The sequence below is a fragment of the Leucoraja erinacea genome, chromosome 23 (genome assembly GCF_028641065.1).
Source record: "Leucoraja erinacea ecotype New England chromosome 23, Leri_hhj_1, whole genome shotgun sequence".
NCBI lineage: Eukaryota > Metazoa > Chordata > Chondrichthyes > Rajiformes > Rajidae > Leucoraja > Leucoraja erinaceus.
The window spans coordinates 7,065,140-7,091,950 of NC_073399.1; the positions used below are offsets into that span (position 1 = coordinate 7,065,140).

Genomic DNA, 26,811 nt, shown 5'->3' on the forward strand with positions numbered 1-26,811 from the left:
GAAGCTAACTTTCACCACAAGCGACTGTTTAAATCACATATTCCAGATCGTGGAAATGAACGGTACGTACTTGAATACAATCGTTCCTTCAGCTCCATGTCCCAGGACATCCTTTGGATGAAACACAATCTTCCCAACTCTCACCATATCAGAATCGTCATCTGAGGAACAACGGCAAAGGGGTAAACCTATTTCCTTTGAGACAAGATACATTAATAAAACAGTAAATACGATTCCCTCATACTCTCTCGAAGGTGGCACAATGGCACAGTACTAGTTGCTAACTGCAGCGCCAGAGACGTGGGTTCAATCCCAATCTGTCCGTGTGAAGATTGTACGTTCCCCGTGACCTGTGTGAGCTTTCTCCTGGTGTTCATGGAAATATGTGCCCGATGTTGGGGGAGTCCAGAACCAGGGGCACAGTTTAAGAATAAGGAGTAAGCCATTTAGAACGGAGACGAGGAAACACATATTCTCACAGAGGGTGGTTAGGCTGTGGAATTCTCTGCCTCAGAGGGCGGTGGAGTCAGGTTCTCTGGATGCTTTCAAGAGAGAGCTAGATAGGGCTCTTAAAATTAGCAGAGTCAGGGGATATGGGGAGAAGGCAGGAACGGGGTACTGATTGGGGATGATCAGCCATGATCATATTGAATGGCAGTGCTGGCTCAAAGGGTCAAATGGACCTCCTGCACCTATTGTTCCGGTTTCCTCCCACACTCAAAGGCATAGAGGTTTGTAGGTCGAGACCCTTCTTCAGTCTGACACGAAATGTCACCCATTCCTTCTCCACAGAGATGCTGCCTGTCCCACTGAGTTACTCCACCATTTTGTGTCTATCTTCGGTATAAACCAGCATTTGCAAGAATCAATCAGATTCCCCTTCCCCCCGCCCCCCCCCCCCCCCCACCCCGCCCCCACCCCCACCCATCCACTGCGGGAGGTATGCTCGACTCCACCCCCACCCTTTTACCTCCATCTTCTTGTTCCGTGGCGGAGCTGCCGAACTCGGAGATGGAGTGGTTGGAATACACGGAATGGTTGGACACTCGAGGTGACACGCTGGGAGTGTTGGTGCTGGAACTCTCCGTCCTCAGTCGCGGCGTTTCCACAAAGTCGGACCCTGGGCCTAGGATGGGGGGGCGGAAAATGAGTTGCCGCTTCTGCATGAGCTCCAGCCTTTCCTCCAGGTGCTTCTGAAACTGCTCATGTTGCAACTGTTGCTGCTGCTGCACAGTCTAAGCAAAAAGAAGGATTTTTAATCGGCTAACTACCGGAGCCACCACATTAATACAGAAATTAGTATTGCATTTCAACAGATTTTGTTCAAATAACACAGATGCATGTACGGCACAGATGACCTTCTGCCCAGGCAGTGCCTGGCGTTATAGAATGACTGCTCTATGAACTGTGAAGTGGTGGACTAGGTCAATGTGGTGCCTGTAGATTGAGCAACAGGTCATGTAGTCAAGTCAAGTCACTTTTATTTCTATAGCACAATTAAAAAACAACTCTCGTTGGCCAAAGTGCTTTACATTGGTGGAGGTACTAACGTTATACAACAATGGTTCATAGATTGAGTACATACATAAATACATACATGTAGCCCTCCCTCAGAGGACGTCAAGAAAGGCTTGAGAGTAAAGATGAGTTTTAAGTCCCGACTTAAAAGAGTCGATGGAGGGGGCAGTTCTGATAGGAAGAGGGATGCTGTTCCACAGTCTAGAAGCTGCAACCGCAAAGTGGAGAGTAGGCAGGCAGGCAGGCAGGCTGTGTGGGATATGCTGCACTCCTCCTGCTAATTACTCAGGACTTCTGTGTGTCCCCAGTGAAAGGGCCAAAAGTCCGAGTGCAACTCCTCACCATCCTCAGGAGATTTGGATTTACACAGGCTCCAATTAATGCAGATCTTGCAACTGAGATCTCCCTTAGTGGAGAAAGCCAGAGAATGGGGTTGAGAGGGAGAGATGATCAGCCAGGATTGGATGGACGAGTAGACTTGATGAGCCAAATGGCCTAATCACTTATGAAATGATGAACTTATATCTTTCAACAAAACAAAGCAGTATTATTAAACAAACAAGCAAAGTTTGAGAGGCAAGTTAACAGAAAGAGAAGGCACAGTGGTGCAAATGGTAGATCAGCGCCAGTGAGACCAGGTTCAATCCTGGCCTCGAGTGCTGTCCTTGTGGGATATGCATGTTCTCCCTGTGCTTGCATGGATTTCCTCCAGGTGCTTCAGTTTCCTCCCACATCTCAAAGACGTGTGGGTCTGTAGGCCGATTGGCCTCTGTAAACAGCCTCTACTGTGTAGGGAGTGGATGAGAAAGTGGGATAACAAGGAACCGATGTGCACAGGTCATCAATGGTCGGTAAGGACTCAATGGGCCGAAGGGCCTGTTTCCATGCTGGATTTTTCAATCAATCAGTACATACAAAAACCTGGGTTAAATGGCACATTTGTTGAGGGCCACGCTCTCTTATCGGACTCTATCTCGTACATGCCTTATCTAAATGCTGCCCCAACCACTACACAGAGTTGCAGTGCGTACTACCTTAGGGTAGGTGATGACAAAGGCCACCCATCCAGCCAGCAGAAAGGTACTGAAGACAATGGTGGCCATGTCCTTCAGCACAGAGTCCACAGGAGCCTCGTGCTTTGGCTGCGATGTGCTGTATTTTTCGTTGAGGCCGTTAAGAATGTCAAAGTCCTCCGCAACTTCATCAATGCTTGGGTAATGCTGAAATAAATGTTGAAAAAGAAACAGCGTGTCTGAAAAAGGCAAATGTGAATCGATGCAGGAAGAGACGTCGCCACTCACAGAAACACCATGCTTAACCCAAAACACATTTTCACTTGAAAGGCGTTGTTACGCCACTGTTACGGTGTGGCACGTCGGTACGTTTGAAAACAGTCCATAAGTAGTAAGACATACGTACATCTTCAAATAGGTCATTCTGCGGGCTGGTGGCGATGATGTTGTCGGGAATTTTCTGCACATTTTCAGGAAAGTCGTTGAGGATCTTGGTGTGTGCTGCCAGTGGCAGTTCATGGTGACCTGGAAATAACACAAGTGGAGGAAAGCCTTCGTCATATACACATAACTGTTCTCTTAACGTTAGGCATTCGTTAATACAATTTAAAATACTGCATAGACTTTATTATTCAAAGTCTAAACTGAATAAGATCTTCCCAAATGTTTCCTCTATTTGTGATAAATTTCAGGAAGCAACCATCCATTTTCAGGATTTCAGGAAGCAACCATTCATTTTCAGGATTTCAGGAAGCAACCATAACTCATTCTTTTGCCTCCTGTATAAAGTTACATAATTTCTGGAGAGGAATTTTTGGAATTGTTTCTAAAATACTTAAAATAAAATTGGACCCCGACACAGAATTGATTAGTCTAGGTACGTCAGAAGTCTGTTCTGAGTAAACATTATTTCAAAGACGTTTCCTTAATTATGGCCTGATAACGGCGAAAAAAACGAATACTTAAATTTTGGAAACACACATCAGTCCCTACTGTAAAGATGTGGATTACAAACATGTCCTAGGCACTACATTTGGAAAATATTAGGCTTGTCTTGGCAGAAAAACCAGATCAAGTTTTCAAGACATGGACACCCATTACCGAATTCTTACAAGGATAGTATGGCACACAAATTTGGATTTGAAATCCAACTATGGGTTGGGATAGGTGGGTGGGGGGGGACCGAGGGGCAGGTACATCTCCACTTTGTTCTTTTTTTCCCCCCTTTTCCTCTCTTATATCTTTACTCGCTCTTTGGCCACACTACTCTCTTCACTTTTCACTTTTTCCTTCTCTTCTTTTCCCTCATTTTCAGGTTAAAAGGTCAAAATTGAAGCTGTACAATAATTGTATAATTTTACATGCCAAATGTTTTATTCTTGTACAATTGCTTCTAATAAAAATAATTAAAAAAAAGGGAAATAACGCGTGCTGTTAAAGCTGAGCTCAACGCTGACTGCAGGGACGAGCAGAGCAGTGAGCATCACACAGGGCAGCGCGGTGAAGATACTGAGGGTAGTGCGAGCCCTGCGGTTTTGTTTAGTTATACAGCCTGGAAACAGGCCTTTCGGCCCCACCGAGTCCGCACCTACACGCTCACACTACCCTACACACACTGGGGACAATGTGGGAGGAAACCGAAGATCTCGGTGAAAAACCCACGCAGGTCACGGGGAGAACGTGCAAACTCCGTATAGACAGCACCCATAGTCAGGATCGAACCCGGGTCTCCGGCGTTGTAAGGCAGCTCTAATGCTACGCCATCGTGCCGCCCGAATCCCTTCACGTGGTCAAATGTCAGTACGGCCAAACCCAAATTACAACAAAGGTTTGTTTTGAGTGAAAGGAAACTGGAGTATCCGGATTAATCTGATCACGAGGAGAACGTGCAAACTCCACACAGACAGCATCCAAGGTCAGGATTGATCCCGTGCCATTGCTGGGGACCTTGCCTAGAGCCGGCTTTCCTGCGGAGTTGTGCCGACGGTGACCTTTCCCGGGGGAGCCTTTAACACCGAGCAACACTGGTCACACTGCCCCCTGCTGCCCACAATGATTCTTACCGATCAGAAACCACTGGTTCCTTAGATAATCGATTGTGTTTTTGACACCTGGTGCGAAGTTAACGTTGATACTGGGGGTGGTGTCACATTCTCCACGGTCTGCGATTGTAACGTGCTCTGTTTTAGGACCTTCAAGTAGTGGGAAGGCACTGCCTCGTGGCTGTGAAAACAGAGGCGGTGTTAGAGATACGCTACAGTTGCACCTTTAAGAGAACCCATGAAACCTAGCACTTTCATCAAATATTTATCCAAACTCTCTGCGTCTTGCTAAGTGTCGTCTGTTGCTCCTGTAAAATGGGCCAGTTTGCTAAGTTAAATAGTGGTTGCGTGAAAACACATTCCTTAAATCACTAACGGTACACAAAATCTCCTCCGGGGCAGCACAGTGCACAGCAGTAGACTTGCTGCTTTATAGCGCCAGAGATCCGGGTCGATCCTGACTCCGGGTGCTGTCTGTACGGAGTTTGTACATTCTTCTCGTGACCGCATGGGTTTTCTCCGGGAAGCTCCAGTCTCCTCCCACACTCCAAAGATGTACATGTCTGTAGGTTAATTGGCTTGGTAAAAATGTAAAAATTGCCCTTAGTGTGTGTAGGATAGTGTTAATGTGCGGCGATCGCTGGTTGGCGCGGACTCGGTGGGCATGAGGGCCTGTTTCTGTGCTGTATCTCTAAACTAAACACTGACGACATCTTTGTCCTCTCACTAAGTGCCCAAGTATCTCAGTTTCATATTAATTGTCAGCTTTACATAGCAGTTTAGTGAAAATAATCAACTGAAGAGTGACCCCACCACTCGCCACATCTTCCCATCTCCCCCCATGTCTGCCTTCCGCAAAGACCGCTCCCTCCGCAACTCCCTTGTCAATTCTTCCCTTCCCTCCCGCACCACCCCCTCCCCGGGTACTTTCCGTTGCAACCGCAATAAATGCAACACCTGTCCCTTCACCTCCCCCCTCGACTCCATTCAAGGACCCAAGCAATCGTTCCAGGTGCGACAAAGGTTCACCTGCATCTCCTCCAACCTCATCTACTGCATCCGCTGCTCTAGGTGTCAGCTGATTTACATCGGGGGAGACCAAGCGCAGGTTGGGCGATCGTTTTGCCGAACACCTCCGCTCAGTCCGCAATAACCAACCTGACCTCCCGGTGGCTCAGCACTTCAACTCCCCCTCCCATTCCCAATCCGACCTCTCTGTCCTGGGTCTCCTCAATTGCCAGAGTGAGCAACAGCGGAAATTGGAGGAACAGCACCTCATATTCCGCCTGGGGACCTTACGTCCGGATGGCATTAACATTGACTTCTCCCAATTTTGCTAGCCCTTGCTGTCTCCTCCCCTTCCTTAACCCTCTAGCTGTCTCTTCCCACCCTCCTATCCGCCCGTCCTCGGGCTCCTCCTCCTCCCCTTTTCCTTCCTTCTCCCCCCCCCCACCCCCCATCAGTCTGAAGAAGGGTTTCGGCCCGAAACGTCGCCTATTTCCTTCGCTCTATAGATGCTGCTGCACCCGCTGAGTTTCTCCAGCAATTTTGTGTACCTTCAACTGAAGAGAGACATTGGATAATGTTAGTCATATACTTTCAGGAAAGGTCAGGAACTTTATTTTTGCCTTCCATCACAGTGAGGAATGTGTAGGAGTCACTGTGATGGATGTTTATGTTAAAATGTGTTTTCTGAGTCTGTTGCTTATTAAATTGTATGACTGACCTGGCCAGAGAATTTCACTACACCAATTGGTGTATGTGACAATAAATGAACTTATGAACTGATACTATCAGATAATGGTTATTTTAAATAAAGCCCGATTTGATATATAAAGGTAAATGAAAGTACAATTTCCTACCACAACAGCCACTCCTTCATGGACCAATGACGATGATGCGTACAGACTGGTGGAGTATTTCCCCACGTACAGAGTCGGCCTAAGGAAAGGTCACAGAATGGAATGGAAATGCAGCTGCCCATCAGAAATCTTCCCACCACACACACCCATATACACCTTTCTTTCCGCTCTCCCAGCTCCCCCCACACTGTCAACCAGTTCCTTCCCCCTCCTCCACCGTCTCGTAGGTTCTAGGAGCAGAATTATGCCATTCGTCCCATCAAGTCTAGGAATACTGTCACGGCCGGAAGCAGAACCCAGGAAGGGGCAATTTAAAGAAAGCATTTTCACAGTGTCCATCCCTCCCATCTCTGTAATCTGCCCACAGCCTGGAAACACCCAAACTATCAGCGCACTTCCAATGGCGACTCCATGCCTCACCTTGCTCCTTTAAGATGCTCCATAAAACTTCCTCCTTGATTAAACCCTTGGTCAACTGATATTTCCTCCAAGCCCATCGGTTTCTGTTCTATAATGCTGACCTGAGCTACTTTGAAGGCATTGCACAGGTGGAGGCTGCTTCTGGGTTTTCACCAGTTAAATGTGCTGTTGAATCATTCACTCCATCTTGTTGCAACTGTGAAGGATACGTGATCATTTGTGCCATCTCCTAACGCACGCATTTGCTCAACAAACGGTACAAGTGCACTTACATCAGCTTTTGCTTGGTTTCCGCCTCTTTCAGGAAGGGGTACTTCCACTTGGTGATGCGTCCCACCTCCCCCGACATGAACGTGAGGTAGCGGAGAGTTTCAATGCCGACATTGGTGTGCATGACTTTCCTCAGCCCCTCCTGCTGCCAGATGTACACGGCCACCACGGGGGAGGCGTAATTCTGGATCCACAGAACATCGCCCGACTCACTGTCCACCGTCACCACAAGCCCGTCTCCGTTTGATGCAAAGTGCAGCATTTCTGAAAGATGGTGGAGAGATGTTATCCGTACAAGAAGCTGCAATCAATGGTCTCCATGCAAGTTGCTCTTAAATTTACATCTTATCGTCATTTCCCTCAAATTCCTGTTCAACTTCTCAAAGCATCATTCATGAACCAGTACAAACAGGGAAGCAACAACTGTGTTGTTGTAAAATATACCAAATGGAATTTGTTTTGAGGTAATTCAAGAGTTGTAATCCAGTGGGGTTTGGCTGGGACACAGGCCGTTTAGTTTTTTTAGAGAGACAGAGCGAAAACAGGCCCTTCTGCCCAACGAGCCTGCACCGAGCAGTAATCCCAGCACATTAATACTATCCTACACACACAAGGGACAATCATACCAAGCCAATTAGCCTACAAACCTGTACATCTTTGGAGTGTGGGAAGAGTTCCCAGTGAAATCCCACACGGGGAGAATGAACAAACTCCGTACAGACAAGCACCTGCCGTCAGGATCGAACCCGGGTCTCTGGCGCGGTAAGACAGCAATTCTACCGCTGTGCCATCGTGCCACCCATACAGTACCCTAGCTTATGGAAGGACCATTCAGAAACCTGTTCCTCCAGTTTGCATGTGGCCACACTCTGGCAATGGAGGAGGCACAGGACAGAAAGGGCAGTATGAGAATGGGATGGGACTTAAAGTGGTCAGCAAGTGGACTGCCAAATTGAACGACAAATTCATGCCATTTAATTGAGTGTTGATGCACCATCTCAAGGTTCAAGATTCAAGAGAGTTTATTGTCATGTGTCCCTGATAGGACAATGAAATTCTTGCTTTGCTTCAGCACAACAGAACATAGTAGGCATGACTACAGAACTCCTTTTAAAATGATCAAGATGGCAGAACATTAGCCGAACAACTGAACGCACTCACTGTATTCAGTGTCTTCATCGGGCAGCGTGGATGAGTAATCAAAGTAGGTGGCGTTCCAGCGCACCTCCCGGTTCTTGGTGTCGTACATGGTGATCATGTACTCTGCAAAAGACAAGTGTGTGTGAGATCGCAACAAAGGATCAAGGGAGCACTGACTTCAGTAGACAAGTTGCTAACACTGAAAGCTAGAGGTTCGGCAACATTAAATTATTTTCATTAAAGGAAGTGGTTACATTCACTGACACGCTTGTATTCTTTGCTCCAACTCGTCTTCAGAATGAGACTGTGGGAAGGAACTGCAGATTCAGATTCAGATTCAAGTTTAATTGTCATTGTCAGTGTACAGTACAGAGACAACGAAATGCATTTAGCATCTCCCTTGAAGAGCGACATAGCAAACGATTTGAATTTAAAAAATAATAAGTGTATGTGGGGGGGGGGGGGGGTGATTGGCAGTCACCGAGGTACGTTGTTTAGTAGAGTGACAGCCGCCGGAAAGAAGCTGTTCCTCGACCTGCTGGTTCGGCAACGGAGAGACCTGTAGCGCCTCCCGGATGGTAGGAGGGTAAACAGTCCATGGTTGGGGTGAGAGCAGTCCTTGGCGATGCTGAGCGCCCTCCGCAGACAGCGCTTGCTTTGGACAGACTCAATGGAGGGGAGCGTGGAACCGGTGATGCGTTGGGCAATATTCACCACCCTCTGCAATGCCTTCCGGTCGGAGACAGAGCAGTTGCCATACCATACTGTGATGCAGTTGGTAAGGATGCTCTCGATGGTGCAGCGGTAGAAGTTCACCAGGATCTGAGGAGACAGATGGACCTTCTTCAGTCTCCTCAGGAAGAAGAGACGCTGATGAGCCTTCTTAATCAGAGTAGACCTTCTTAATCAGAGTAGACCTTCTTAATCAGAGTAGATCAGATGCTGGTTTAAACCAAAGATAGGCACAACAAAATGCTGGAGTAACTCAGCAGGACAGGCAGCATCTTTGGAGAGAAGGAATGGATGACGTTTCGGGTCGAGACACTTCTTCAGAACAAGACTGATGTACAAAAGTCTGAAGAAGGGTCCACCCAGAACTGTCGCCTGCCCATGCCCCCCACAGATGCTGCCTGACCGGCTGAGTTACTCCAGCACATTGTGTGTTTTTTATTGTAAACACGTATCTGCAGTTCCTCGTGTCTCGAGATTGCCATCAATCTCACTTTCTTTGCCATGTCACCTGGCGACATTAAAAATAGCACTCTTCTTTCCAAGGCAAACTCATTTTCCTTTCCCCCTGACAAATATGTCTGACTAGTTAGCACGCCACAAAAGCTCTTCACTGTTCCTCAGTACATGTGACAATAAACTCAATACTGCCACCTCTGTTCCACAAGTCCCATCGTCTGGCTGGCATTCCTCCGTGAAGCTTAACTTTGAGCTTTGGTATCTTATAACATAGAACAGCACGGCACAGAAAGATGCCCTTCGGCCCACAACGCCTGTGCTGAACATAATATAAAGATAAACTAATCTCCTCCGCTAAAGGCGGGTTTAATCCTGACGTAGGGAGTGGATGTAAAAGTGGGATAACATAGAGCTAGTGCAAACGGGTGGTCACTGGTTAGCGTGGACTCATTTCCATGCCATATCGCAACACTACACGCGATCCATTCCCCTCCATTCCCAGCAAATCCATCCTTCTTCCACTGTGGGTCTGTGGTTTCCTAGTATTGCCTCACATCTGGAATCCACACTGACAAAGGCTTTTCCCAGCAACAAAATAAATAACAATCCTGCCCAGCTTTCCCCCTCCCTCAAGCTGCCAATTAGTCCCAGTCTGTCTGACAATCCTATTCAGTTGGCTCAGCAGTTGCAGAAACGCGAGCAGCCACCGGAGGGAGCCCCAGTCACTCAGTTGAAGCACAAAATGGACCAAATGATATCCAAGTGTTGCATCAGAACACGTGTAGTAATGCAACCCCTTTCCAAGTGAGTTTATTGTCATGTGTCCCTGATAGGACAATGAAATTCTTGCTTTGCTTCAGCACAACAGAACATAGTAGGCATTGACTACAAAACAGATCAGTGTGTCCATATACCATTATGTAAATATATACACATCTTTTATCACAATAGCAATTCCCTGAGCTGTTCGTATATCATTTTTAGTTTTGTTTAGAGATACCGTAAATACCAAAATGTACTGAGTGAATAATAAGCCTACACAGGAACAGGAACTTCAGCCCACAATGTCTCTCCCAAACATGATGCCAAGACAAACTCATCTCATCTGCCCGCACATGATCCATAACCCTCCATTCCCCACATATCCATATGGAGCCTCCTTAGCCCTCTTGGGCAGAGAACTCCAAAGATTCACCAAGAGACGAGAAGACATTTCTTCTCTTCGAGTCTTGAGCAGAAGCCAACTAACTGACAGACCTGTTTGTTCTTGGAGTGTGGGAGGAAACTGGAGCACCCGGAGAAAACCCACACAGTCTCAGGGAGACTGTACAAACTTCATTCAGAGCGCGCCTGTAGTCAGGATGGAATCTGGGTCTCTGGCGCTGTAAGGTAGCCACTGTGTGGCCCGAGGTAGCAGATGGCCACTGCTGCTCAGAGAGCATTTACAAAGCTAAATACCTGCCGTGTTTTACCTGTACGTCCAAGGTACAGCAGAGGTGTAGATGGACACATGCTCTCTGCAAAAGATGCTGTTAAAGTCTGCTGCTTTACACCAGTCATCGGGTCGACAACGTACCAGATGTCCTGCTTCTTTCCTGAGGACACACATTGAAACTGGATCTTAATAAATTGTTAAGAGTTTCTTCAGAAATTACCAGCAGCCCCTTCACGAGCCGCAGCAGACATCTTTGTTTACACCAAACTCAGGCAAACTCCAAGCTCAAGTAAAATCATCTAATCAGTACAGACGAAACACATCGCAGCCTTCAACTCCTGCAGTTGACGAAACAGTGCAGGCTCTGAACATGTTTCCATGTTCTCCGAGTACAGATATGGTGTCAGAGGGGTCGCTGATTTAGTTTCAGTTTAGAGATACAGTGCGGAAACCGGGCATTCAGCCCAGGAGTTCATGCCGACCAGCGATCCCCGCCCACAGGTGTTCAAGATGTGGGAGGAAACCAGAACACCTCGGGGTACCTCGTGGTCATCGCAAACGGGTACACTCCACACAGACACCACAAGAAGTTAGTCACAAGAGTTGGCTACAGTGGCACTGTCTGCGGTGTCACTCTACAGCATACCCGGACGCCAGCCAGGTTCCATTTGAGTCGGGTCATCAAGGTAGGGCAAGTGACTGCAGTGTGGCACCTGATGCTATTAGTTTCAGGAGGGAAATTTGCTACTCGGGAAGGCTTGGTTGTGTCCATAATCAATGTATAGTGGGTCCCATTGAAGAGGGTGTAACACTGGACCTCCTGAGGGAACAAGGCATGACAAGTGATGCAGACAGCATTGGGCCAGTGGCTATAATTCTATTTGTTTCAAATTTGTTTAATTTAGAGATACAGTGCAGAAACAGCTCACCGTGTCCACGCCGGCCAGCGATGCCCGTGCACTAACACTGCCCTACACACACACTAGGGCCAATTTTACAATTTTTACCAAACCAATTAAACTACAAATGTGTACGTCTTTGGAGTGTGGGAGGAAACGAGAGAAAACCCATGCAGGTCACGGGGAGAATGCACAAACTGTGTTCAAACCCAGATCTCTGGTGCTGTGTGGCAGTGGCACTACCCATCATACCGGCCCACCGCTGTGAAACCTTGATTAAAATGGGAGAAAGGGATGGGCTGAATAATTACAGGGGGATTGGTCTAACATTAGTCCTGGGACATTTACGTGAGACATCTAGAAGGACTGCATGAATCAGTCATTGCAGGGGATGATAAATCAAGAACAATCAGCATCAATTTGTTTCGGAAGTTTTCTTGACCAACAAATGGAGTTATTTGCGGAAGTAGTCACCAATGACAATGTGGGTGGAGCATTGATACACCAAGTCCTTTTCATACCGTCCTTACAATGGAAGAGGCCATTTGGCCCCGTCAAGCCCATGCTACATTTCAGAGCATCCCCATTCCCCAATTTCCTTGTGATTCTGCTCCCACAGTTTCCCCATTAACATCCATATAATCCTCCTACCACCCACTTATAATCAGAGCCATGGGCAGCACAGTGGCGCAGCAGGTAGAGCCATTGCCTCTCAGTGCCACAGATCCGGCATCCATCCTGATCCTGGCTGCTGAGTTTGCACCTTCTCCCTGTGACTGCGTGGGTTTCCTCCCACCTCCCAAAGACGTGCGGTTTGTAGGTTCATTCCCCTCTGTAAGTTACCCTTCGTGTATAGATATGATGTAAAAGTGAGATAATATAGAGCTGGTGCGAACGGGTGATCGATGGTCGGCATGGACCTGGTGGGCCGAAGGGCCTGTTTCCACATCTCTCTAAAACAATTTGCTACAACCAATTAATCTAACGATCCACAGGTGTTCAAGATGTGGGAGGAACCGGAACACCTCAGGGTACCTCGTGGTCATCGGAAACGGGTACACTTAGACACCACAAGAAGTTAGTCACTAGAGTCGGCTACAGTGGCACTGCCTGCGGTGTCACTCTACAGCATACATGGATGCCAGCCAGGTCCCATTTGAGTCAGGTCATCGAGGTAGGGCAAGTGACTGCAGTGTGGCACCTGATGTGATTAGTTTCAGGGGGGAAATTTGCTACTCGGGAAGGCTTGGTTGTGTTAAATATGTCCATAATCAACGTATAGTGGGTCCCATTGAAGAGGGTGTAACACTGGACCTCCTGAGGGAGCAAGGTATGACAAGTGACGCAGACAGCAGTGGAGCAGTTTCAGGCTGGTGGCTATAAATCTATTTGTTTCAAATTTGTTTAATTTAGAGATACAGTGCAGAAACAGGTCTTTCATCGCACCGGATCCGCGCCGACCAGCGAACCCCGCACACTAACACTACCCTACACACACTACGGACAATTTACAATTATACCAAGCTAATTAACCTACAAACCTGTACATCAGTTGAATGTGGGAGGAAACTGGAGATCCTGTAAGGCAGCAACTCTACCACTGCGCCACCGAATGGAATAGAATTGGACTGGTCTACAAGTTAAAACTCTAAATTAGGGCAAGGCCAATTTTGGAAGCGTCAGGCAGGATTTTGTAGAGGTCATACGAGTGACATTGTTTGTAAGTAAAGGGACAGCTGGCAAGTGGGAAGCTTTTCAAGGTGTGATGGCCCTTGAAGAGCAGAACCTGCAGGATTATGAGCTGGAATGTGGATTAACCCAAAATGAGAAGATTTACCAAACGGTGGCCATGTGTGCTGCAGGGGGATTTGTAACGGTTCTACTAATCCTTCCATTTATACAATTTCAGGTAAATCAGCAAGATTAGTGGGCACTTTGAACGAGTCTTACTAAAACAGTACTGTTCTATAAATAACTCAGTTAAAAATAAGACATTTTTCACTATCCTATTTGCTCATCAAAACTGCCACTATCGAGGGCGACTGCAGTTTGCAGCTGTGGCTCCAGCACTCTGGTCTGGTTTTAAACTATCTCAAGATCTGTAAACCACTTTAAATTAGTCCAAAAATAGAGAACTCATTGTACCTGGTCTAATCAGATGATTGACTGTTTAACAGACGTTATCCAAATCTTCGCTTGCCAAGAACTTTTCTATAAATACAGTGCGGCCAGAATAAAGAGTTTGAAAGTCAGATACTGAGTTAACCTCATGATGACTGACTGAGGCAACCAGGCCAAAGCCAACTCCTGTTATGTACTGGAAATGTTAGCTCATATACCTGCAAGCATTCTTTGGGAATAGTGTTCAACTCACTGATAAAACTAAGTATCTTTTCCCTCCCAATTACTGTATGGCACAATCGGAAGGAAAGGAATTCCTTCCTTGTGTTCAATCAGTGTATTCCACCAGTGTCTTGGAATTACATAAAGTGCTGAAGGAACTCAGCGGGATAGGCAGCATCTGCAGAGGGAATGGACACAATACAGCATTTCGGGTGAGGACACTTCTTCAGACACAAAACTCTCCCTCAACAGATGCTGCCTGACTCGCCGAGTTCCCCCCAGCACTTCATGCTTTGCTCAGGATTCCAGCATCTGCAGCTCCTCGAGTTTCCAGCCTCTCCCGGGCACAGACAAAATAATGGCAACTTCTCATTGTCAGTTCCGAGCCAGCCAGCATTGTGCATCAGTGATGTTGCTGTGCAGCAGACTGTGCCGGCCAGCACCATCACTGTGCTGTCCATTCCATCTTCAAAACCCCAAAGCTGCTGTTGGAGTTGCTGACCTGCATGTTTTTCACCAATCACAAATGTCCTCTCCTCGCTCCCAAACACCGCTATACATCCTAAAAGCGCAAGCATACCTCCAATTATTAGTCCTTGACCTAGCTGTATATTTTTACAATCTCCCAACTGAGCAAAGAATCTTACTGTTAGTACAATCACACAACGTGTTGCCGCAGATTAAAGTGCAAAATCATTAAACGCAACGTTTAAGAAACATTTAGACAGGTACGTGGATAGGACAGTTTTAGAGGCATATGGGCCAAACGCAGGCAGGTGGTACGAGCGTAGATGGACATGTCTGTCAGCGTGGGCAAGCTGGGTCGATGGGCCTGTTACCACTCTGTATGACCCTGTGATTCTACTTTGTACTTTACTCACATATAACACAGAGCATAAGCTTCAAATTGAAGTCCATTTGATTGTAATTCATCTGCATTTGCTAAGGAACGTTTGCAAATGTCAAATACTGGATCCCTCCAGCAACATAAAGATTGTTGAAGCATTCCACAATGAAAATTCTTCTTTCTATCCGACATAGCCAGAGGTTTTAATTAAGGACGCTACAGATAAGGACAATTACTTTCTAAAAGTAAATGAACAGGTAGAGGTGTATTGTGCAAGGGCAGCTCACTCACCCATGTACAATATACCATCAGTACTTCGGCACGGTGAGGCCTGAACCAATTCAGGAATCGTGAACGGCAGTTTCTGTGAAATAGAAGAGGTAGTTTCAGAGCAGATGCAAAAACTAAATATATCATGAATTCTATATTGATAGAACAGCAGGAAGCACATCAGAGAAATAACAACTTGCAGTGAAACCAGGCAGAAGGTCATTCTCTATATAAAATTTAAAGATTACACACTAGTATTGGCAATGTACGGCAGAGCCCCAGTAGAACGCACTTCACTTGTTCTCAGACCATTATTAACAGTCAATGAGTTGAAGTCAACGAGTTGAATACTCGGCACAAGGGACAGCAGATGCTGGATTCTTGCACACAGTGGTGGCACAGTGGTGCAGCGGGTGGAGCTGCAGCCTTACAGCGCCAGAGACCTGGGTTTGATCCCGACTACGGGTGCTATCTGAACAGAGTTTGTATGTTCTCCCTGTGACTCGGTGGGCCGAAGGGCTTGTTTCTGCGCTGTATCTCTAAACTAAACACAAAGTGCTGGAGCAACTCCTGCAGAGTCTGAAGAGTGGTCTCAATCTAAAAAGTCACCTATCCATGTCTTCCAGAGATGCTGCCTGACCCGCTGAGTTACTCCAGCGCTTTGTTTTCTGATGAATTTGAGAAAACAGCCTTTCTTATTGCCGGTAATATCTCACGATATCTAATAATACTGGAAACGTCAAACAGAAAATGTCCTATTTTCCAGCATTAACATCAACCACTTTGCCACGTACAAAGCTGATGAAAACTCATAACAAATAAAAACTGGTAAATAGTTTACTGAGATTCAACATATAATACAACATCCTATATAAACATATTTGTAAAGGGACACACAAAATCAGAGGGTGATGAAAGCATGAACTTACAGTTAGTCCTTCATTGTTTTTCCCTCCCAGTGTATAGAGGCTGCCATCGTTAGGATCGGGAAGAAATGCCGGTCTACACAAGGCAAACAAACAATTGGCATTAGCATTCCAAGTCAAGTCAAGTCAAGTCAAGTCAAGTTTATTTGTCACATACACATACGAGATGTGCAGTGAAATGAAAGTGGCAATGCTCGCGGAACAACAAAACAACCAAACAAATTATAAACACAATCATAACACACATATTATTTTACATAATAAATAATAGAAGGAAAAACGTTCTGTACAGTTAGTCCCTGGTGAGAAAGGCGTTTACAGTCCGAATTGCCTCTGGGAAGAAACTCCTTCTCAACCTCTCCGTTCTCACTGCATGGCAACGGAGGCGTTTGCCTGACCGTAGCGGCTGGAACAGTCCGTTGCAGGGGTGGAAGAGGTCTCGCATGATTTTGTTTGCTCTGGAGTTGCACCTCCTGTTGTATAGTTCCTGCAGGGGGGTGAGTGAAGTTCCCATAGTGCGTTCGGCCGAACGCACTACTCTCTGCAGAGCCTTCTTGTCCTTGGCAGAGCAATTCCCGAACCAGATGGTAATGTTCCCGGACAAGATGCTTTCCACCGCCGCTGCGTAGAAGCACTGGAGGATCCTCGGAGACACTCTGAATTTCCTCAATTGCCTGAGGTGGTAAAGGCGCTGCCTTTGTACGGAGCATGATGAAGAACTACCTTCGACTGACTGGCTCGGCATTTGGATGCCCAGGAACGAAGGAGATCACACAAGAGTGGTGGACACTGCCTGCTCCAACATGGGTACAAACCACCCCACCATCGAAGGGATCTATTGGAGACGGTGCCGCAAAAAGGCAGCCAACATCATCAAAGACCCACACCACCCTGGCTGTACTCTCATTTCACTCTTGCCATCGGGCAGAAAGCACAGGAGCCAGAAAACCATGACCACCAGGTTCAAGAATAGCTTCTCGCAACATCCATCAGGCTCGTGAACAACCTCTGTAACTATGAACTTACATAGACTGTCTTTGTTTGTACTTAAGTTTTGCATTAGTATTTAGATTATCAGTTTATTGATTTGTTAATTAATATGTATTACCTGCGTGAATTGTGTTTAAGGGCCTGTCCCACATGTGATATTTTTCGGCGACTGCCAGCACCCGTCATAGTCGCAGCAGGTCGCCGAAGATTTTCAAAAAGGTACGACTCTTTGGGCGACTACTCACGACCATACAGGCGCCACGCCGGGTGCCGTACCTTTTTATGGTCGCCGCTGGGTTTTCAACATATTGAACATTTTTGGCGACCTGCTGCGACTATGACGGGTGCCGGCAAGTCGCCGAAAAAAATTGCGTAAGTGGGACAGGCCCTTAAAGCCGCTGCAAGTAAGAATTTCATTGTTCCATTGCTGGTATATATGACAATTAAACACTCTTGACTCTCTTAACTGGGCGATTTAACTGTGCAGTACAGTGCAAGTAATGTTTCGCCAACCTTACGGAATGCAGCAGTGAGGGAGAGACTAACAGTAGCTAAAGGACGGCAATACGTCAATACTTGGTAAATGTGAAGGAGCTACAATAGCACAAACAACACCGTGACATAGTAACATGGGAGGCACAAGTTTTCTTAACCAGGAGTTTGCCGGTAAGCAAGAGGTAAGTAAGACTGCCCGTGCTGCCGGGCGGGAATGTGGGGATCCTGCTTTAATGGACAATTTGGGAACAAGACCGTACACAGTTATTATCCATTTAAAAGCTTAGAATTAAATCAAACCTCTGGCGTACAAAACTCCAAACTTTCCACAGTAATCCAAGCAATTTTAGATGGCTAAACTCCAAAATGCCAAAAGCAACTGGAGGCCACTGAAACCTTGGCCCAGCCAACTTATTACATGCCTGCATGCTCTGGCACTGGCACTGCTGCGGTGTGCTGTAGAAAAAGCTACATGCACTTGATCGGCAAATTTCCCAAGAGCATTGGTCAAGATTAAAACATTTTGTTAGCCGATATTAAAAAAAACACATTATCTGTGTTCATTGTGTTTAGTTAAAATCCAACAGTAGTGATGCTGAAATTTATTGAACCATGTCATGGATATGTGAACCACTTGCAAATAGCAGGTCAATGGAGCGTCGCTGTCAAGAACACAGGCCACAAGGAGCATTAAAACAACTCGAAAGCAGTTCAGTTAGATTTGCCTTTATGGGATGTGAGTTAATAAAATAGTGGCAGCAAAGTTGTCATTTTATTAGACTATAATCCAGAAAAATGAAACATTAATCTATCGGAACTTGGTGAAATTGTCTCTCTGAAGTTCTTTAGGGAGAGAATCAAGAAATCATTGTTGTCTGTGCCTTCAGTTTAAGAAACAAGCTGTATAATCTTAGTTATCTTCTGAAGTGGTCTTGAAACTACCCAAGTATATCTGAACTTCTGAAAATTGCAGTGGAAAAACTGGAGGCCTCTCATCAACTTCTCAGGGTTATCATTGAGCTCACAGTCACATCACAAACATATAAGGTGCCGATGGGGAATAATTTCCGAGAAGAACAGTGAATAAAGAAAGAGGCTGCATCTGGTGGAATCATTTTGGGTGGTAGTAATTAAGTGTTTGAGAGGCAGAGCAGAGAAAATGGTGGAGGCAACAGTGAATGACTGAGATATGATTAGTAAGTTTACAAATGACATGAACATTTGTGGTGCTGCTGGTCGTGAAGAGAGTCGTCTTAGGCTATAGAATGATATTGATCAATGTAAAGAGGGCAGAAGAAATGGCAGATAGATAAGCGTGAGATGATGGAGGAATCTAATGAAAGTAGGACATACACACAGCTATATTTAAGAGGGAGTTAGATGTGGCCCTTGTGGCTAAGGGGATCAGAGGGTATGGAGAGAAGGCAGGTACGGGATACTGAGTTGGATGATCAGCCATGATCATATTGAATGGCGGTGCAGGCTCGAAGGGCCGAATGGCCTACTCCTGCACCTAATTTCTATGTTTCTATGTTTCTATGTAAATGGCAGAAACCAAGACAGTATTGAGAACAAAGGGAAATTGGTGCACAAATCCAACGATCGTTGGAGTTAGCAACACAGATAGATAGGATGGCGAAGGTAACTTGTGTATGGACATGGAGTATACGAGCAGGAATATTTTGATATACGATATGCAGTTTGCACCAGAGAGGGTGCAGAGGAAATTAACAGAAAGGCTAAAAGACATAGCACGGGAACAGGCCCTTCAGCCCCATGAATCCACTTCAACCATTGATCACCTGTTCACACTAGTTCTATGAAAACCCACTTTTGCATCCACTCTACACACTCGGGGCAATTTGTAGAGGTCAATTAACCTACAAACCAACCTGGAGGAAACCCACGCGGTCACAGGAAGAATGTGCAAACTCCACGCACAGACAGCACCCGAGGTCAGAATCAAACCCATGAGTCTGGTGTTGTGAGGCAGCAGCTCCAGCTCAGCATTTACGCCAGTGGAGAAGCACTTGGTGGGCTGTGAGCCGAGTGCTGGTAAATGAGATCAGATTGGCCATGGTGGGCTTCAGCACAGTGTGACTTTATGACTTGAAAAAGCAATAAATCCAAAACATGGAGCCATTTGTGAAGCAACAGTCATCTTCATCATGGTGCATCAAGGAATGGGAGAGCAATGACCCAGAATTACAGCCCAAAAGCCTTTGCATATATCACACTGTATATAACATGTGATCAGATAACACCAGAAACTTACTCAGTTAGATGCATGGGCACTTGAAGCACAGGATCTGCAAAGAACAAAGAACGATGAGCATGCTTAAAGTCTCATGCCGTTACAAAAGAGAAACAGGCAAATCAACATTAAACAACTGAGAATTTCCAACATTCCTGGTCTTGAAGCAGGTACATTCTTTTTTTAAATCATAAAAGTTCCAAAGCCTCAGATCCTTTCCCCAAACCCTCAGATCCTTTCCCCAAACCAGGGTCCCACTCTGAATAAGGTAGACACAAAATGCTGGAGTGACTCAGCGGAACAGGCAGCATCTCTGGAGAGAAGGAATGGGTGACGTTTTGGGTAGACGAGTACAAGACAGCAAACAGGGACAAATTTAGAGATATTAAAAATATAGTTAAAAAATACTGAAGAATGTAGACCATGCATGCCATCAGTGTAACAAGACGTGTAAGCGTGTTTGGTTCATTTTTATAGCATCTTTACCTGCAGGTCACGTTTAAGGTTCAAATCCTGCATCAATACAATGCATCAGGATTGCTGCATTATCAGCAAGAAACATGATACATGACCAAGTCTTTTGGCAGTTCAGCTGCAAGCTAAGGATCCCATGATAAAATTCCACTAGCTTCCCAGCCAAACTTCTGTCCCCTTACTAACAACCAATTATTGATTGTTCACAGAATGATTGTGGTTACATTCTTGAAACATTACTCATACAAATACAGACAATAGACAATAGACAATAGGTGCAGGAGTAGACCATTCGGCCATTCAAGCCAGCACCGCCATTCAATGTGATCATCCACAATCAGTACCCCGTTCTTACCTTCTGCCCATATCCCCTGACTCCACTATCTTCAAGAGCCCTACCTAGCTCTCTCTTGAAAGCATCCAGAGAACCGGCCTCCACCGCTCTCTGAGGCAGAGAATTGCACAGACTCACAACTCTCAGTGTGAAAAAGTGTTTCCTCATCTCCATTCTAAATGGCTTACCCCTTATTCTTAAATTGTAGCCCCTGGTTCTGGACTCCCCCAACATCGGGAACATGCTTCATGCCTCTAGCGTGTCCAAACTTTTAATAATCTTATAGGTTTCAATAAGATTCATCCTTCTAAACTCCAGAGTATACAAGCCCAGTCGTTCCATTCTCTCAGCATATGAGAGTCCCGCCATTCCGGGAATTCACCTTGTGAACCTACGTTGCACTCCCTCAATAGCAAGAATGTCCTTCCTCAAATTTGGAGACCAAAACTGCACACAATACTCCAGATGTGGTCTCACTAGGGCCCTGTACAACTGCAGAAGGACCACTGCTCCTGTACTCAACTCCTCTTGTTATGAAGGCCAACATTTCACCTTTTATGGCTATATACGCACAGGCATAATAAATGTTGCCCAGGGCCAGGGTCAGGTTGGGGGGAGCAAGTGGGTAAAAAGAGGCACACAAGACATTGATTTTCTCAAAGTGGAGAAAGTTGATCAGAACATAATTAAGAGAGATAATGAAATACAATTGTTTTACTTCAATGATTAATGAAAAAAATCTGAATTATGACCACAAAGAAGTTATGCAGTAATAACTAAGATATCATTGCATCCATTGGAACAATACGTGATATACTACCACAAGATATGTACAATCAAAGGCCTATTAAGAATATAATAGTTTGGATGAGGAACACCAAGAACTCAACAGCAAGCCATTGTCTGGATATAATCGAGACACTCCATTGGATACCATCAATCTGAAGTGGGAAGAGGACTAAACTTTGGGGGTGGTTGGGAACACCTAGGCTTGTTTTTGAACTAACAGCAAGGGATTGTTCTGGATATGTTAATCGAGACACTCCATTGCTTAAATACCAGTGTGTCTAATATCAAGTGGGAAGAGGAAACTAAACTTTGGTTGAGTGGTTACTTCAAATTTATTAACCTTTGTGTCTTAGGCTAACTTTTTGTTACTATCTGCACGCACATTGTTAACTGCATATGAATAGTTACTTGAAACAGCACCAATCTAGCTTAAATATAGTGTGTCTAATATCAACTGTAACACAAGTGGGAAGCTAAATTCTGGTTGAATGTTCTACTTCAAGGATTTTGAAGCATAGTTTAACTCTTCTGCAAGCACTGCTCCGCACATCCACTTATCATTGGATCATATGCCTAGACTCCCTGTAAACCAGTTATACTACGACACACACACACACACACACACACACACTATTTGGCCAATACAGATGTCAACGTTACTACAGTAACTGCGGTGGTTTTCTGTTCTACTCTCAGTATTGTCTCTGTTGTGATCACTAGTTTACTGAAGCAGTACCAGTATCTAAGGTCCCTGTACTGTAATTGGACTCAAGTGCCAAAAAACATACTTCAAAAACTCAGGGAATTTATCTTCATCTTCCCAATAGCTGTGAGTGAACGAGTATTATGGGTGGACAAATTGGAAGACCCTTCCCAATAAATGCAACCTCTCAAGATAATTCTCTGATACACCATCACATATGCATCCAAAAGATGGTACATGGATATGCAGGGATTGCGTACAGGCAACTAAGACTTGGCATCACGTAGGGCACAGACACTGTGAGACAAAAGGCCCGTTCCTATGCTGCACGGTTCAAAATTCAGAGATACCGATAAGAATGGCTGCAGGGACTGGGTGATTATTTATGTAAAAAAGACTAGCAATGCAAAACATTAAGATAATATTTCAAGACCTGCACAGGAAATGAACAGTCAAAAGGTAGGGAGAAGCAGGAAGGCTGGTAATCAGAATACATATTAGTTAGATAATTGTTCAGGGATTAGGGTGGAGGGAGACGTCAAAAGTATTTTTCTAAAGCAGTAAATAACCGCCTTTAATGATAAATTATTGCTTTAAGTGGTCAGATGGTGGAATTTACCTGCAGGGACAGTAAAGATGTAATTATAACTGTACGTGTGCATGGAAAGGTAAGGCCAACAAGTATTGTGCTTGGTAAGAGAAAAGAGCAAAAACAATTCACAAAAGGAGTAAAGTAATCCCAACATCTCCAGATTAAAGGAAACATTAAAAAATCTTCAAAAACATCTCTGAATTATCTCAATTTCCCTTACCACATACAAAATAAATGAACTATATAAAAAATAGTACAATGGTCTTGTGCTACTTGAAAATAGGCATAAATTGCTGGAGTAATTCAGCGGGACAGGCAGCATCTTTGGAGAAAAGGAATGGGTGACGTTTCGGGTCGAGACCCTTCTTCAGACTGCTGAGTTACTCCAGCATTTTGTGTCTATCTTCGTTTTAAACCAGCATCTGCAGTTCTTTCTTTCCTACACATTGTGCGACTTGACAGTGGATTTGAGTCATTTTCTACAAACTTGGCAAGGAAATAACAGAAGAAACAGGTGGAGACTCTTGTCTGTACAGAAATTACTGAACACCACACCGAAGGAACACTTCAATCTGCGGTTTATAAAGTAGCACACAGACCAGACACTGAAGCATCAACACGGATTTCTCCTTTTAACTTCATGAATATATCAATAACTCATGGCCACAAAGTTTTATATTTGCCAAATCTGCCAAGCCCGTATAAATATTTATTTATCCAAGGTAAAATATTATTGCATCTTTCAGAATCAGAGGTCTCAGTTGGAAAATGTCCTTCAAGATAAACTCTGAAGAGTTTGCTGTGATATGGTGTAAATGTTATGGCTGAAGTTAAACTGATAGCCAGTTCTGGTCCGTTATAAATGACCCAATCTCAGGTTTGGATATGTAGTGATATCAAACTTGTCTGTGAGAAAATAGGGCTATGATTCCTCTTCAATTTCATTTCATTCCTGTTCACAAATAAGGGTGGTATGAAAACTGGGTCCAAGGAAATTGAAAGAGTCATACAGTATGGAAACGGGGCTTTCAGTCTTAGGTTCAGCCATGTTTCCAGTTATTGCTGCTTTAGTTGGATGGTTCAATAGCTAATTTCAGTTGATGGGCATCGATCATCGTGTTTGTTATCCACACACTGATGAAGTGGAACTCTTTCGTTCATCCCTGGGATGTTTACATTTAAGTTTATAATTGTCATGTGTACTGAGGTACAGTGAAAAGGTTTGATTTGCATGCTATCCAATCAAATCAGATAATACTATACATAAATACAATGAAACCAAACTCTAATCCATAGGTAGAGCAAAAGGGAAGTCCCAATGACAAACACCGATGTTCGCAATGGGGTAGAGGTGAATCGGACAGTATCCTAACTTGTGGAAGGACAGTTCAGAAGATTGATAACAGATGGGAAGATGCTGTTCCCGAGTCTGATGTGCGCTTTCAAGCTTCTATATCTTCTGAAAGAATGACTGGGTTGGGACAACTCTGTGGCTGCTTTCCCGAGGCAGCGTGAAGTGTAGATATCAGTGAGTTAATGGTAGGTCTGTGAGATGGACTGGGCTACATCTACAACTCTGCAATTTCCTGTGGTCTTGGGTGGAGCTGTTCCCAAACCAAGCTGTGATGCAACCTTATGGCCCTGTCCCACTGTATGAGTTCATTCAAGTGCTCTCCTGAGTTTTAAAAAAATAATCAAACTCGTGGTAAGCACGTAGAATGAACGTAGCGGGTACGTCGGAGCTCAGGGACGTCTCTTAGCGGCTCGTAATGCTAACGGCAGGTACTCGCTAATGGTAGGTAAGCACGGGAAAACTCGGGAAGATTTTTCAACATGTTGAAAAATGTCCACGAGAGCCCCGAGTACCTACGAGCGGACATTACCATAAATCTCCGAGTTCGAATCAGGGCAAACTCGGGGAGATGAACTCTTGAATGAACTCGTACGGTGGGACAGGGCTTTAACAGCCTGCTGTCTATGGAGGAGAGGACAACCAAGATCTTGTTCATTATCAATAATGAAAATACAGGCCACACGAGAAAGGGAACAGTTTGCACCCATAAAATAGTAATTGTACGGGGATAAAAACAATAACTTTAGCAATGGACAGGGGAAAACTCAAATGTTTCCACACATAGTTGAAGTTTAAATGCATTGTCACAGAAAATTTCAAAATGTTTAAACTGGAATGTTATTCATTGCATCTTTAAATAGATGGTGGTTGTGGGCGGAAAGCCAGTTGAAGGTCAGTTTTTTGATAAACATGATTTGAAGTGAAATTAACTTGTGACTGCCAGTTTCCAGAATACCCTGCTCTATAAAGTTCATACATTATCAGCTAGAAAACCTGCACAAACATACTAAATGTACATTGGCAGAGTGCCAACATGTGTGACTGGCGAGCAAACAAGCGGCATGACTTTGTTACTGATAGGTGTCCTGGTCAGTTTGTACCAGACTACACGCTGACCAGGTCAGTTTATAACCCGCACTAGATTGCATTTTACCCACTTTTCCAACTTGTATATGGTGCTGTTGGGGTTGGCACAGGAAAAGAAGGAAAATACAGCTAAATGGCGTAATGTACATCGAACAATACAGTACAGGAACAAATCCTTCTGCCCACAATGTCCTCGCTGAACATGATGCCAAGTTAAATTCATCTCCCCATGTGATCCATATCCCTCCATTCCCTGCATATACATGTGCCAGGAACACAAAGTGCAGGAGTAATTCAGCGGGTCAGGCAGCATCTCTGGAGGACATGGATACGTGACATTTCGGGTTGGAACCCCTCTTCGGAAAGCAGTCTGAAAGAAGGGCCCCGGCTCAAAACATTCCCTATCCATGTCCTCCACAGATGCTGCCCGACCCGCTGAGTAATAGGCCTGTCCCACTTACACGATTTTTTCGGCAACTGCCGGCACCCGTCATAGTCACAGCAGGTCGCCGAATATTTTCAACATGTTGAAAATCCAGCGGCGACCAGAAAGAGGTACGACTCTTTGGGCGACTACTCATGACCATACAGGCGTCACCCGCTACATTGATTATTTGAATCGCAACCCAGCTTGGATCCACAATCAAGCACACAGCTGAACAAAGCATTCATTTATAACGACACAGTCAAAATACTGCCATTTACACAAGCGGTGCCAGCATGCCCCGTTCTAGGACCGGTTTGGTCAGAGTATCAATGTTTGCATAAACTTCATTCCACTAATCAACTACGGATGTACCATGAAAAAATGCAAATTCAAACCACTAGCCAACCAGGAGAGAAAATTACATGTTCCAATTTTATTGCCAGGATGAAAGAGATACTTGAAAGGGAACAAAGTGCTGGGTTAACTCCGCAGTTCAGGCGGCATCTCTGGAGAACATGAATAGGTGACGTTTCGGGTCGGGGTGGGGGGGGGGGGGGGGGGGGGGAAATAAAGGAAGAGTGGTAGGGGAAACGGGTACCAGTCCAGGTGGGGTACAAGGTAGGAGGGAGGAGGAGAGAGGAGAGGGGTTGTTAGAGGTGACTTAAAATTGGAGCATTCAATGTCCATGGGTATTAAGCTACCAAAGTAGAATATGAAGTGTTGTTCCTACAGTGTGTGGGTGTGTGTGTGGCCTCACTCTGAGAATGGATGAGTCCGAGGACAGAAAGGTCAGTTTGGGAATCAGAAAGGGAGTTAAAACGGTTAGCAACCGGGAGATCCAGTAGGTCTTGGCAGACCAAGGGAAATTATCGCCGATGTACAAGATATACTTGCCTTCTTTCAGGGTCCATTTGATTGAGCCCGTTTGTTTGCTAACAGCATGCAAGCTTCCATCCAGAGTTGATATAAATAGTAGTGTCTCGGGCAGCACCGTGCCTGAACTTCCACAGCACTGCAAGATACAAATGTCAAAATATGAAGCACATCCAGTTTAGCAGTAAAATTCATAGTCCACACACACTATTATCCCAAAGGATCAACAAAATCAGTTTTCGGTTCCTTCAGAGTCGCAACCGAACC

The 26,811-nt window shown here is 45.2% G+C and overlaps 1 protein-coding gene across 1 annotated transcript in view; it reads right to left on the reverse strand.

The window, feature by feature from the left end:
• LOC129708153 (serine/threonine-protein kinase/endoribonuclease IRE1-like) overlaps positions 1–26,811 on the reverse strand; it is a 64,767-nt gene that overhangs the window by 17,494 nt on the left and 20,462 nt on the right. Inside the window, exons 2-14 of the mRNA XM_055653740.1 lie at positions 26,566–26,683; positions 19,934–19,967; positions 16,177–16,249; positions 15,269–15,341; positions 10,926–11,048; positions 8,287–8,388; positions 7,128–7,389; positions 6,436–6,514; positions 4,595–4,754; positions 2,938–3,056; positions 2,553–2,738; positions 971–1,235; positions 71–161 (exon numbers count right to left, since the gene is read on the reverse strand). Of these exons, the coding sequence (XP_055509715.1) occupies positions 71–161; positions 971–1,235; positions 2,553–2,738; positions 2,938–3,056; positions 4,595–4,754; positions 6,436–6,514; positions 7,128–7,389; positions 8,287–8,388; positions 10,926–11,048; positions 15,269–15,341; positions 16,177–16,249; positions 19,934–19,967; positions 26,566–26,683 (1,685 nt within the window). The remainder of the gene's footprint in view (positions 1–70; positions 162–970; positions 1,236–2,552; positions 2,739–2,937; positions 3,057–4,594; positions 4,755–6,435; positions 6,515–7,127; positions 7,390–8,286; positions 8,389–10,925; positions 11,049–15,268; positions 15,342–16,176; positions 16,250–19,933; positions 19,968–26,565; positions 26,684–26,811) is intronic.